The 14455-nt window shown below is 43.6% G+C and overlaps 1 protein-coding gene across 1 annotated transcript in view; it reads left to right on the forward strand.

Moving 5' to 3' along the window:
* The window catches only part of ptpn20 (protein tyrosine phosphatase non-receptor type 20), a 79974-nt gene that overhangs the window by 16224 nt on the left and 49295 nt on the right, over positions 1-14455 (forward strand). Inside the window, exons 6-11 of the mRNA XM_007904628.2 lie at positions 6678-6750; positions 8584-8752; positions 9784-9855; positions 10608-10782; positions 12411-12561; positions 13777-13915. Of these exons, the coding sequence (XP_007902819.2) occupies positions 6678-6750; positions 8584-8752; positions 9784-9855; positions 10608-10782; positions 12411-12561; positions 13777-13915 (779 nt within the window). The remainder of the gene's footprint in view (positions 1-6677; positions 6751-8583; positions 8753-9783; positions 9856-10607; positions 10783-12410; positions 12562-13776; positions 13916-14455) is intronic.

Consider the following 14455-nt stretch of genomic DNA (forward strand, 5'->3'; position numbering starts at 1 on the left):
GACAGGAGATGTTATCACACTGTCAGTGTGTTGCTTGAACGAACCAGAAATTGTAAAGGTAACAGGTCCACTCTCGAGTAAGTGAAGGTAACTGTGAAGCATAACACTTGTCTAGCTGAAGTACACTCCTGAATATACGCCCTCATGTACTGCTACCTCAGGGTATTTTTCCAAGTTTACAAGCTCTAGCCTGTTGACCATCTCTCCACCCAATCATCTCCTTCTGAAGTTAAGGAGCTCTTGGCTGTCTGGTTCTTTCTCATAGCTTATCCTTCTACCACTGGGTAATGGCTTCACCACTCTCCTCTTTGCTGCCTTTGTGCTATTGAAGCCAGAGCTGTACTTAGGCATGGCCTCACTGGAGCACTGTACACCCTCGAACATGACTTATTAGGATCTGAGCTCAAGGGACATGGCAATGTCACCCAGCATCCTGCTTGCTTTGTTTGTTGCTGCCTCATACCATTTGGACATGGGGAGCGATGATCTTACCAATATCCCTTTGTCTCATTCAACTCTACCTGTGTCAAGTTTTAAGCCATCCTTGTCTTTCAGTCTTCACTCTACGATAAAACATTCCACATCCTAAGCACCCATTGTGTAGAGAAATATCCTCTAGTTTCTGTCAGTGCTGGGAAATTAAGTACTTGCATTTTAGGCATTGTGTCAGCGTCCCTCTTATTTGCCCAAACTGTGCACCTGAGTCCGTCTTCAGAAATGTACCTCCTACCGCATCAAAGTAAATGTTCCATTTCCCAAACTAGCCTACCTGAATCAGTGGAGTATGTAATTACAGGCAGCTTTATGCTTTACGCTGTGGGAGTGACATCCACTCAAAATAGGTTTAAACCCCCTAAATTGAAGTCAGATCAGACCCTCACCTGCATTTGAGAAGGGAGATCATACCATCCCTTTGGACTTGATCTCTTCTCCCTCCCCTCCTACCCTGCCCCAGAAGCGACAAGGTTGCCCACCAACCAATTTTGCCACCCACTGCCCCCAGGACTGCCTATCCAGGGTTTGTTCGCACACTACATCAGTATAACACCTAGGCACGAGGAGCGATGAATTAGGCTGTACAATGTGAGGGTCCATGAACACCCAACATCACCACGTTGATTAACCTGCAACGTGAAGCATGTTTATTGGTACAAAAATTTAAAATGAAACTGTTTTTGTCTTGGTGGGGAGGGGCTGGGGTGGGGTGGGGGAGTCTACGTGTGTGAAAAAAAATAGCAGTGCAACCACCACCAGAGCTGTATCAACCGTGAGTCTTTCATCGTTGCGATCAATACCATGAGATCTGCGGTTGACTCCGCATCGATCACTTCCTGTACATTCTGGAATCATTGATTGTGATCTGATCTGTTTATAGATGGGCTTTCCTATCTGCTGCTCGATTCTGCATGCTTTCATCAAACGCTTGAAACTGATGGCTTATAAGAGTGCGTCCAAAATCACTGGGAGAATCAAGGGTTCATTGTGATCATAACAACAACAAATTATATTTGTTATAGTGTCTTTCACGTCGGGAGGACATCCCAAGGTGCTGGGGCATAATCTAATAATAATAATAATAATGTGGAGCGATTCTCAGCTCTTGTGGTGTCTGCACTGCTTAGATTTAGTTCTGTGAGCCAGTATCTGGCAGCTTCTTTGTCAACAGCTTTGAGTTGACGTGAAAAATTTTTGTACTGATCTTTGCAGGAGAGAACAGGACCACAGAAGCAGGCAGTGATTTATGGTTCTGTGACAGGCCCCTTAGTTGCCAGGCATCTTCTCAGTCAGGGTCTGTCACCAAGAGCATCAGCAGAGACTATGTCCAAAGAAACGGCGCCACCACACACTTTGCCGTGGTTCCAGACGCCAATGGAAACTACACCGTTTCTAAGCCTCTCATGGGAATTTCTTCCTATAGCCAGTACTTATCAAGGTCTAGGGAATTCCCAGAATGCAGATCACACCAGCCAATTCTGGGAAGGAAAGCAACCCACAGTTCCTCTGAAGCCTGCATCCCAACAGCGGTAGGTGTGTCTGGAAGAGGCAGGGAGAGACAAAGCAAATGCCAGGCCCTGGAAGATGCATTGTTGTCAAAGGGTAAGTGGAACTCAATGAAGCTTTACGAGCAAGTTGGTCCCTCCACATAAGTATGGTGCCTAAGTGTTGCCAGCATGAAACGTATACTTGTAATTACCTTAAATCTGTAGATTGGTGAAATCGTATTCAGTTGGTTAGTATACTGTTGTATTAATATATATTTAAAGTGTACTGTAAAGTGAACTATATATTTGAAATATACTGTAAAGTGAATTGACTATATTCTGTAAAAGTTTCTCCAGACCGTGCAAACTCTTTCCCCTCATCTGCTTTTGCCGAGTTAAGCCTTTGCTATTTGAAAAACATTGGGCGATGGATGCAAATCAATGCGCCTTTGTTGCGAAAGGTGTTTTCGCCACCAGCCACTGACCCACCCACCCGGTGAGGTTGTGAACATGACAGCAACAAAGCATTGAACTTTGATCGTTCAGCTTGACCTTAAAGTTTGGGTTGAAGTTTCGAAGTTTAGTTTAGAGGAAAAAAAAGACGCCGACCACTGTATTACATTCTTATAATGTTTTACGAGGAGTTTATGACTATTAACGAGAGAGAAGCAATATTTGGAAATGAGAGTAAACTGAGCAGCCACAAGTGTTTACGTAGACTCACATAGATTGTACAACATGGAAACTGGCCATTCAGCCCAACTAGTCCACTTTGGTGTTTATACCCCACCACACCTTACTGCCTCCCATACCCTTCTATTTCCTTCTCCCTCGTTTAGATATCTAAGTCGAGAGACTTAAATATCGTAGATATCCCCAGAAGGGCACGAGGCATGTGAAACGTAGATCTGAAATGATATTTTTGTCTTATTTTAAATCACTGCCCAGCACACTTGAATTGCTGTGTTTCTTTGAGTCAGGTGACATTCGGTACCATGCAGATTGCATTTAGAATATAATGCTACTACTACTAATAATAATCCTTGCATTTGATATAACGCCTTATCACATCGTTGATATAGTGGTTTATCAGTCTCAAAGTGCTTCACAGGATATATTGTAAAATGCACTGACTGCGTGTTTCGTGGGTGAAACATGACATCCAGTTTTGCACACTAGTGGTCCACAAAGATTGAGTGACCAAACTTTTTTTTTGTGTGGAGGGATTATTACTCCCGGAAAGAATACCACAAGAGGTCAGTGTTTTCAGCTCTCGTTGCTCTTCTGAACACGGGGCTGTGGTTCACAAGGCCCACGTTATGCAAAATTTGCCTCTTGATTAAAACCTTAGCCCTCCAACCACACCACTGCCCAACCCTCCGTGCCTGAATTGACAACACTGTTACGCAGGGCCATTATTTATGGTGCTGAACAATCGCACTCCTTTTTCCACAGCTCAAACGCCTCAAACCATTCCTTGAATACTCACAGAGATAACACAGCAGCAATCACTTGAGTCAACCATTTAAAATCCGCACCTCCCACAGGAGCAATTATAATGGTGTGGCGCATAACTGAACTGTAATCATTGTCTTACATGACCTTGTGGGGCAGCTTCCTGGTTGTAGAACCTCCAGCAGTGTGCAACCATCCGAACTGGCAATTCCCAAATCACATTTCCACTCAGCGCAAAAACAACAAATAATAATAATAATAATCCTTCCATTTGATACAGCACCTTATCACGTCGTTGAAATGTCACAAAGGGCTTTGCAGAATATATTGTAAAATGGATTGACTTGTGCATTTTTTGGGGGCGACACATGGCAGCCAATTCCCCACAGCAGGATCCCCACAGTCGTGGATCGAGTGACCAAATTGTTTTCTGGAGTGGTTATTACGCCCGGAAACACGATCCGCCAATCGACTAGCAATTGGGTTCCTACCTACTGCTAGGTAAACAGAGGCATGTGGAGTAAGAACACTTGCCTAAGGTTTTGCCCAGGCCGGGAATCGAACCCGGGTCCTCTTGCTCGTGAGGCGAGTGCGCTAACCGTTACGCCACGGGACTCCCGTATCGACAGGGTATCAACTCAGTGATCCTTAACCTGGACAGGCAGAAGAGCCCTTGTTTAACATCTCATCTGAATGTCTCATCTGATACAGAGCTCCAGTAACACTGGTTTGGAGTGTCAGCGTACACTGTGAGCTCAAAGTAGAGAAATCCACCGTGTTTCTCTAAGATAAGTGTTTCTGATGAAACAGTCAAAACTAAATCATGCACTAAATAAAGCCAACCCGCTCAGTTCATTTAATTGGTTTCACTCCCTGACATTAATAGGAGTAGATCCACTTAGCCACTGCCAGTGTCCTCAGTTGGCTCAGTTGCTGTTGCTTGTGTATCAGGGTGTGGGTTCCAGCCTGCCATCAGAACCCTTACAATCTAATGCTGACGCTGCATTGTCAGAAGTGCCATCCTTCAAACAAGACATTAAACTGAGGTCCCATCTGTCAGTTCAGCTGGACGATTAAAGATCCCACGACACTTACTCGAAAAGAGGAGTGTCTCGGTCTTATTTAAAGGACGCTCCAGCCAAATCCTCCCTTCGTAATCCTCTGTCACCCTGAGACAAAGTAATCCTCGCGTTCGATACAGCGCCTATAATGTCGGAATGCATAAGAATGCTTCGCTAGGAATTGCTGTCACGTGTTGCAACTATGTATTTGTAGGCAAATGCGACAGATTAGTTGAACCCCAGCGAGATCCCCAACCAAAGCTGTGGCATGACTGACCCTTTAACTGGAGGCTTGCTGGCCGGGGAACAGAAACATGGCAGTACTTTGGATGCAAGTTCACTCTGGGGATCATTTCCATCCCAATGCAATAGGCGTTGTTTGTGGGACATTGGCATTGCCAAACTGGCTGCTGCGTTCGCCCACAAAATACACAGTCACTGCACTTTACAGTATATTCTGCAAAGTGTTTTGAGACGTCTCAACAATGCGATCAGGCGCTATACCAAATGCAAGGATTCGTAATATTATTATTACTTTCTAAAGTATTATGATTACTTTCTTTTGCTATATCAATGTCTATGTTGCAGCTTTATTATCAGAGACAACTGGTTTAACGTTGCTGATCGACAGCTGGAAACATAGGAAGCGGCCGGTTCAGTTTTAGCAGCAGCTCCCATGGGATCAATCGCCTGGTTTTGAGGAAGTGCAGTCACTTGTAGTTCAGGGCCCCCCCTGGTAAAGTGACTGTTCTCCTCGTTGACAAGGTCATGCGTTTCCGCCACCGAATTGAAACAGAGACTTTTAAAGCGCAATCAATTCAGCGCTAGGAGGCACAGGCAGAGTTTAAATGCTTTCTTGACTTCAAGGCATTGATTTCCATTGATCAGTGAGAGCATCTTACTCCCTCTTTTGCACTAAACAACACACAATTCGTTTCCCTAAGCTAGAATTTCACTGTAAGTGAGTCGTCATTTTCCTGTAACAGGAGACTTTCATTCAGTTATATGAAGAAAGAGTAGATTGGGAAATTGGTGTTTTATGAAGCGACATCTCAGCTGATTTCTAAGAAATCTGTCAAGGTCAAGTCTAGATCAGCAGTCCACAACTATCTATTCTGTAACAATATGGATGCATGTATTAATACTAATAATAATCCATACATTTAATATGGTGCCCTTCACATCTGGAGATGCCTCAAAGTGTTTCATGTGGCTTTAACACAGTTCAGGAAAAAAAAAGACCATTTAGTTCTGAATTAGTGAAAACTAAAACCAAGCTTTGTGTAAAATGTAACAACTATTCAGTGTTCAGAGACCGAAGAGCACAAATCTATGTGCTTTAGGTGAGGTGAACATACTGCTTGATGCTCTCTAACGCTGCCTGAACTGGATTGCATTCCAGTATCAGAAGCTTGTTACCTGAATGAGCAGCAGCTGATATCACCTTCCGCACGAAATGACACACCAGTAGTTTAGCGAGAACGGCTGTCACTCTGCGGCAGTCGATCCCTGAGCCTGCTGACTGGCAAAGGGAGCTTAACCTTATTACAGCTAACCGGATTAGTGGGACAAGGACTGAAGACAGACACTTTCCGGGTGGACTGAAGCCCTTTTGCAAGGGACAGCGACCCTCAGAGTGGCTCCGCAGAGAGCACCTCAGTGTTGCGACAATTGGATAAACAAGGTGAGCTTCTTCTTTGCAGAGTTAGACTAGTCAGAATTACAGCACCAAAGGAGGCCATTCGGCCCCATTGAGCAGAAACTCGTGTCAGCTCCTGTACTGTCACTGTTTACTCCAAACCTATCTCCTGCCCTTTCGCCATAATCCTTGAAATACTGTTCCTCTTCAGATACTTTTCCAATTCCTGCTCTAAAACATTAGTGTCTCTGCTTCTGCACCTGAACTGTGGCAAGACATAGCGGATTTTAATCATCATCTCTGAAGGCAGGGGGAGAATAATTCTAACCTGGCCACTTTAAATCTTTGAGCGCCAATCCTGAATTCATGGCTTCTTATTTTACAGCTGTGGTTTCTTTTGAATGTTTGTTATGTNAAAAAAAACGAACAACTTCAAAAAAGCCTTCCACAGAATTAACTGCACGGTGAAGAAACAGTGACGTCCCATTTCTTTTATTAGCAAGTGGCGCGACTTTGCAATTAATTGGATTGTGCTTTCAGGGAGCTGGCATCAGCAAGCAGGCTGGACAGTGCAAAACAGGAGTTCCAGTGCCTATCAGCTCTGCACAGACAGGTAAAGCCCCTTCAATGCTAAAATATTTAAATCCTGACTTGGCAGAGTTTTCGGTATATGCCCTTGTCGTTATAGGCAAACAAGACCATCTTGTTTTTGGTTTTGTTTGCACTCGTTTCAAGATTAGTTCTCGATCACTGCTGTTCTTGCTGCCTTTTAATTATCAGTAATATTTGCTGACTTTGCAGCGTAATTCTGCTGTTGAGAAGAAAGTAACCAGTTGTAGTTTCATAGTGTTTCTAAGATCTAAACACACTTCACGAAATTACTGTCACGTCTAGTGACTGTCTTTTGTAGGGAAAAGCAGTAGCCATTTTGCGCACAGCAAAGTCCTGTGAAGAGCCAAAGACGTGATTGACCAATTTTGTATAAGGATCATTAGTTCAAACACTGAGAGAAGCTTTCTTCGCTTTACCAATATGTCATGGGGTCTTTATTGTCCACTTGACAGGACTTTGGATTATGTGCGCAATTGGCTGTCACGTTTCACCCACAAAATATACAGTCAAATCAATTTTACAATATAATAAATATTAATAATTATAATCCTTGCATTTGATATAACACCTTATCACATCTTCGAGATGTATCAAAGAAATATATTCTGTGAAGCGCTTTGAGACGTCTCAACAACGTGATAAGGCGCTATATCAAATGCAAGGATTATAATTATCATTGTGTCTGATCTGAAGGATGGCACCTCCAATAATACAACACTGCCCCCAGTACTGCACTGGAGCACTACATTAAATTGAACGACGAGCACAGGCTCTGACATGGGGGCTGCATTCATTCAAAGTCTTGTGCCCAAAGGCAAGAAAGGATGTTACCAACTGAGTTAAGTTGACATCTTTTCGCCCTGAACTGCTGTACAATTGGAAAAAAAAACAGCACGTCTCAAGGAAACAAAACACCAAAGAGGTGTCCTTACAGAAACGTTCTAAATAGAATGTTTGACGGAAGTGACTAATCCAATTTCATGAGGACTGATTGTGAAGACTGAGTCTAAGACCAGGCATGTGTTATACATAGAGAGTTGTATTTTATTTCAAAGAAGTGATTGTGTGCATGTGTGCCAATGTTCTGTATGGGCGACTGAGAGTTTGAGAGTGATTTTGTGTGTGTGTGTGTGTGTGTGTGCCCTCGTGTGTGGGTGTGCACGTGAGCAGGACAATGGGAGATTCAATTGAAACAGCAGGTATGAATGTAAAACAGTTATTTCACTCAATTATAATCCAGACAAAAATAATCACCTGCAATCTTTTACTGATATAATGGAATGGTATGAAACACGTTGGACTAAACAGTACCATGGAGTGAACAAAACTGGGCGTCTGGTTTCAATTTGAGTTCTGCTAACTGGAATATGAATTTTATTGTAAATTATCCAGAGTATTTGTATAATATAGAATGTCAGACCCCGTGCCTGACACATGAAGAAACACATCAGCACACTTAGGAGATGTAAACCAGATTGAGTTCAATATATATATCCCACCTTCACATGGAAATTCCAGTGTCTGGAATGGAATGCACACTCTCTCCCTGGAGGGATGCACCCTGCTGACCTAATTCCAGAGGGTTTTAAGCGGCGTTTAGTGAGAGCCAAGGCTTGGAGACTCCAGAGTGTGAGTTGGGGTACTGATATAGTAGAACCAGCTAAAACCACACAGCTTGCCTTTGAGGACAGTGTCTGGCAAGCTTGAAGCTGCTTGTCCAGCTAGGTCAAAAACCTGCAAGTTCTTCTTCTATTAATTGAAGATATTTCTTACACATGAAAAGGCACCACATCAAGTGTAAGTTGCTGTTTAAGAGATTTCTTTTGTTCAAAAGGTCTGCAAGTGGTAGTCTAAGCACCAACTCTAACGAGATCCAGCAGGAGAGCGAGTGCGGGTCTCTGCCGAGATGTGGGCCTCATCTGCAAACTCAAACCTTGAGTGACGGAGTGAATTCGGCTCAGAGATATGTGCCCGCCATCAGTGCACTGCACAGAAAAGGGAAGGTACGATTCCATTTGACCTTCAGCTTCGAGCATGGGACATTGGCTGCTGAATCAAAGATGTATGATGTGTATGTGGAGTCCTGTAGAGTATTGGTTAAAGCACTCGAATCGCAAGTGAAAGAACCTGGGTTCGATTCTCAGGCAGGGCAAAACCTTATGCAAATTTCCTTACTTCACCACTTCTGTTTAGAACCTGGTTGTTAATTGATTGGCGGATTGCTCTCCGGGGGTAATAATGCCTCCAAAACAACAAAAAAAATGTGGTCACTCAATCCACGACTGTTTGTGGGGCATTGCTGTGCATAATTGGCTGCTGTGTTTCGCCCACAAAACACAGTCAATCCACTTCACAATATATTCTGTGAAGCACTTTGAGACGTCTCATCGACATGATAAGGCGCTATATCAAATGCAAGGATTATTATTATTATTTTGATCTTAATATCTCGGAGTTGGCTTCACTCTCCTCCGCATGTACTTCTTGAGATTTCCATCTTGAGACAGAAGGAGAATGGACTCAGAGTGTGACCGAGTCCAGTATCCATACTTGACTAACATACCTTCCGCAGGAAAATTCCGTTCCTCCCCTACACACCAATGTAATGCCAGCATCCGTACCAGGAGCGTGTCAAAAATTACAAGGGGACAGGTAAAACTGTACAACATTATGCGATTCATCTCAAATGGCAATGGGGTGAAAGATCCCGTACATTCAGTGCAGAAGTCGTGAATTTGAAACGCTTGAAAGTATGACGTCACCTACAAAGTGCAATCACTACATTTGACAGTGAACAACGGCAGATGTGGAATGCCTGCAGTCTAAATGGGTCTGAATTGATTGCTTGTCCAAAGAGCCAGCACGATGGTCTGAAAGACCACCTTCTCTGCTGTAAATATCATTGCCGTCAGTAGCTGAGCTGCTTTGGGATTCACAGGTAGGGTCCCCGAAAGCATTCCCTGTCACCTTGTTATTGAGTTGGCTTTCAATTCCAACTCCCTAATCTCAATCCACCATTCACTTTTTTCATCAGCATTTAGGACCAGAGTTCATCAGAATGGCTGGAGATCCTGCAGTTCCTCTGGATTTGCCTGGCTCCATCGTGGTAAGGATTGACTATTAATGCACCCCACAACTCGACATCAGCAGCAATTCCCACAATTCTGTGCAATCTTAAATTTTAAAGTAAAATGGTTTTAGAGGCTGAGACAAAGACAATTTGTCTCTAATAATGTGTTTAGATAGGCCTTCACAATGTTTCTTCTGAATTACCAAATTAGAAAATTGAACATTTGAGAGGCTTTTTAAATTCTACCCAGTCTTTGCTAGTGAGAGCATTTTGCCTCAACATTTAAGATGGTGCAGGATTGAAGCTGGTATTCTGCACTTAGAAAAAGAAAAGAAAGTTTCTGCTGGTTTCATGGCCAACAATTCCCTCAAATACAATTGCCCGCTCACTTCAGAGCTGTTGTGGGACATTGCTCGGCGCAAATTGGCTGCTGCGCTTGCCCACAAAACACACAGACATTACACTTTTAGGTATACTTCACCCACAAATATACAGTCAATTCACTTTACAGTCTATTCTGTGAAGCGCTTTGAGACGTCCAGAAGATGTGAAAAGCGCTATATCAAATGCAAGGATTAATATTATTGTTATTATTATTATATCCCGTGAAGCGCTTAGAGATGTCCTTCCAACGTGAAAGGCCCTATATCCAATGCGAGGATTATTATTACATTGCATGCTCTGAGAGGTTTATTCACAGCGCTCAAAAACGCTATCCTTGAAGGGTGCTGTGTAACTGCAGATTGTTGGCTGAGAAATAAAAGCCTCACTTCCCACCTGCTTCGCAGAGTAAGAAAGGCAAAGTGCACCTGTTGCCCAGAGAACTCAGTGTGGTCATGCCCAGCGGGCAGTGCCTGGAAATCAAGTGCGATGCCAAGTCAAAGGGCAGCGACGTGTTCAATATGGTCGTGGCCTACACTAACCTGGTGGAACATTTCTACTTTGGACTCGCTTACCTGAAAGGTAAGTTGCAAGCAAAAACATCTTCAAAGTTCCTTTCAACCCCAAAGCCAACCCACTATGAAAAGCCGGGAGTAGTTTGCATTCAGTCATTCAGGTCATTGTTGGCCAGGACATCAGGTGGAACTCCCCTCTGTTTCTGAGTATTACCATGAGTGGCGCCATGTGAAGTGATTATTAAAAACCTTCTTTCAGTTCAGATGTGCTGCCTCTTGGGCATAGGTTTGTGCCTGTTTGTGAAGATTTGGCCAGTGTCCAATGAGAAAATTGAATTTCATGGCTGGCAGAGGGCATCTGGCGGGAACTAATCAGCACAGATGGGCCGCCATGATATCATTGGTAGTGCAGAGACCATCCATGTGTTACTTCCTGCTAAACGTAGGAATTAAAGAACCACAAGACTTTTTGTCTGAGTGCTTCACACTATGAGATTAACTGGAAACTAGGTGAACGTTTGTTACTGGAGGCAAACTTGACACCATCGATCTTCTCCCCAACCCCTCAAAAGAACACTGAGGCCAGGGGACAATCAATTTTGGAGGTGGGGGCAGGGGGGCGGTGGGGGGAGGGCATATAAATGCAAGTTGGTGTTGAATGTAGGTCAAAGCAACTGGGAAGTGAACTCGTTAATACAAACAGCAGCCTGAAGGTGTATTGCACATTTCATGTCGGAAAACTCCTCAAAGCTCTTTACAAAGATGGAGCGGGAGATAGGGAGGATGGGAGAAAGGGCGCAAGGGAATAGAGATTGATAGCGAAAGGGGCAGTCAAAGTGATAGATTTTTTTGATTGGTTTCAAAACACAGGGAGAGCAGAGAGGGAGAGAGTTCCAGAGAAAGCATAGATAGTGGGGAGGGGATGGAATTAGATTAATAATAAACTTGGTAATATATTGTAAAGTGGATTAGCTCTGTATTTTGTGGATGTTTCTCTGAAGTTAATCCACTCTACAATATATTCTGTGGAGCACTTTGAGACATCTCAACGACGAGATAACACGTTATATCAAATGCAAGGATTATTATTAATAGCAGAGTGGAGGGAAAGGGGAGTTAGAGTAGGACCGACATGTGCACTTGAATCACAAAGCAGACAGGTCCCAATTGATAAATAATAAACTCAATGGGAAATACATAAGGTTACTGGCAGGAAACACTGGTTACGGCTTTGTGATATATCATGTTTTCACACATTTCTTTCAGTTATCGACCATCTGTGGCCAAGCCTTCAGTCACTACAGCCCTAAACTCTGGAACTCCCTACCCCAATCCCTCCATTTCACCCTTCCTTTTTCTTTCGTTAAATTCCACCTTCAAGCACATCTGTGGTCACCTCTGCCTTATCCCTTGCTCTGCATCTGAACCGGTAGCTATACATTATAATATGTGAATGACGTTATATCAATGTAAATTGTCGTCGTCGTAGTTTGAAATAGTCTAATCCACGAATCCGAATTTCATGTGAATTGCTTTGACTGAAGAAAACAAGTAGATGCTCAAGATCACTACAGACCCTGTGCTGGTGCCTACAACAACAACTTGCATTTATATAGAGTCCTTCACACTGGGCAGCGTCTCGGAGAGCTTAAAGAGTGAAGTCCCAGTGAAGACGATCTCTATTATATTTTACAGAGAAGGAGTTCTTCTTCATTGACCACGAAACCAAGCTGCACAAGGTGGCACCGGACGGGTGGAAGGATCAGTCAAAGAGGAAGTCGATAATCGTCAACTTCACGCTTTTCCTCAGGATAAAGTTCTTTGTCGAGAACTTCAGCCTAATTCAGTAAGTTACCTGCACAAAACGTGACAAGTCGAAATACACCATTCGCAAATTGTGTCAGACTCAGGACTGTGATTGTCACAGCTTACTGCTATGTGACGCACACTGACTGTCAGAGGAAAGGCATTCATATCATGACAACCTGTGAAACCATGAAAGGCCCTTTGGCCGATGAACGTACACTCACTCTGCAGGCCATGTCCAAAACCATGCTCTACCATAGATTCTACCCAACCAATTCAATTGATCAAGCCAAACCTCCATAGGTTAGTAATGGAAGAAGACATAGCTCCATGACATTTATCGCCGACTCCCAGGGTATTGCAGCAAAGATCCACAACCCCAATATGAGATCACACCTTAATTCCCTGGAATAGGTTATTCACAATAAGCCATCAGTCACCATGCCCCTCACATCTGGAATTCCCTGCCACTAACCTCATCCTCGCGCGCTCTCTATCTAATAATAATAATATGTTATTAAATCCCAGTTTAAAGCCTACCTCTTTGACCATGCATATGGTCACCTTCACTTCCCCTTTCTTAGCAGCTGACCCCACCGTCCTAAAGTGCTCAGGGACGTTAACCTATGTCAAAAGCACTATATAAATGCAAGTGGTTGTAAGCAGATTTAATATTATAGATATGTCTACACATATCTATATTTGTGTGAGAGTAAGAGTGAGAAAGAGTGTGTGTGAGAGAGAGGGAAAGCGGGGTTAAAAGGCTATAAAAAGTGGCGTTTAGCAATCACATTCGCTCCTGGAGAGTGAGAGTCACACATGAAGATTCCTGACGATAACGGGACAGTATATCACAGTTAATTGGCTGAAATCATTCCTGCCAGTCTGTTCTTACCCACCATCTGGCAAGATTCCTTGTTAGCAATAATAATCCTTGCATTTGATATAGGACCTTATCATTCTGATGAGACGTCCCTAAGCACTTCATATATTGTAAGGTGGATTGACTGTATTTTGTAGGTGAAATTATTTTTATATAGTGACTTGGAATGACTAGATTCCACAAACTCCATTTGGGCCATTGTATTGCAATGCCCACGAACACACCGTATTGACAGTAAAGCTCCGTGAAGCGCTTTGAGACGTTTCGACCTTGTAGGTCGGCTGTATCATAATGCAACGATTAACATGAGAACGCAGCAGAATGGCATCACCTCACACAAATCGCCTTGTATGAATTGGACGTTGATTTCAGGCACGGCCTCACCAGACATCAGTACTACCTGCAGCTGAGGAAAGACATCCTGGAGGAGCGTCTGTACTGCAGCGAGGAGACCTCACTACAGCTCGGCGCCCTGGCTCTCCAGGCGGAGTATGGAGACTATGTGCCAGAGGTACGTCCACCCCACAACGTCCACAAAAAGGAGATCCGTAGCATATTGGTTAGAGCACTCGCCTTACAAGAGAGATTAGCCGCGTTCGATTCCCAGGCAGGGCAAAATCTTAGGCAAGTTTCCATACTCTAGACTCCTCTGTTTACCCGGCAGTAATTCGGAACCTGGATATTAGGCGATTGGCAGATGCCTTTCTGGGGCTAATAATCCCTTCAAAATAAATGTATAATAATTTGGTCCCTCAATCCAAATTATGGACAAAGAAACAGAGGGGAGGTGAGGAGAAGTTTGTTCCTCAAACACTGGAAATCATCCTCATGGCTTTCCTCTGAGCTGTCTGTACGGACTGGGCAGCCCCCTTGTGTTGTGTCAACCATGGCAGCTCCCATGTGTTGCGGAGCACTGTACACTATACTCAGGCACAGCATGCAGGTCACTGAATGTCAGCCTGGTAAAGGAGATCCAATAATATTATTAATACACCTGAACTTTAATTTTCCTGACCTCTGGCCTAACTCACCGGAGATTGCAACCTCCTGG

Source organism: Callorhinchus milii, unplaced genomic scaffold (genome assembly GCF_018977255.1).
Source record: "Callorhinchus milii isolate IMCB2004 unplaced genomic scaffold, IMCB_Cmil_1.0 Scaffold7, whole genome shotgun sequence".
NCBI classification, from domain to species: Eukaryota; Metazoa; Chordata; class Chondrichthyes; order Chimaeriformes; family Callorhinchidae; genus Callorhinchus; species Callorhinchus milii.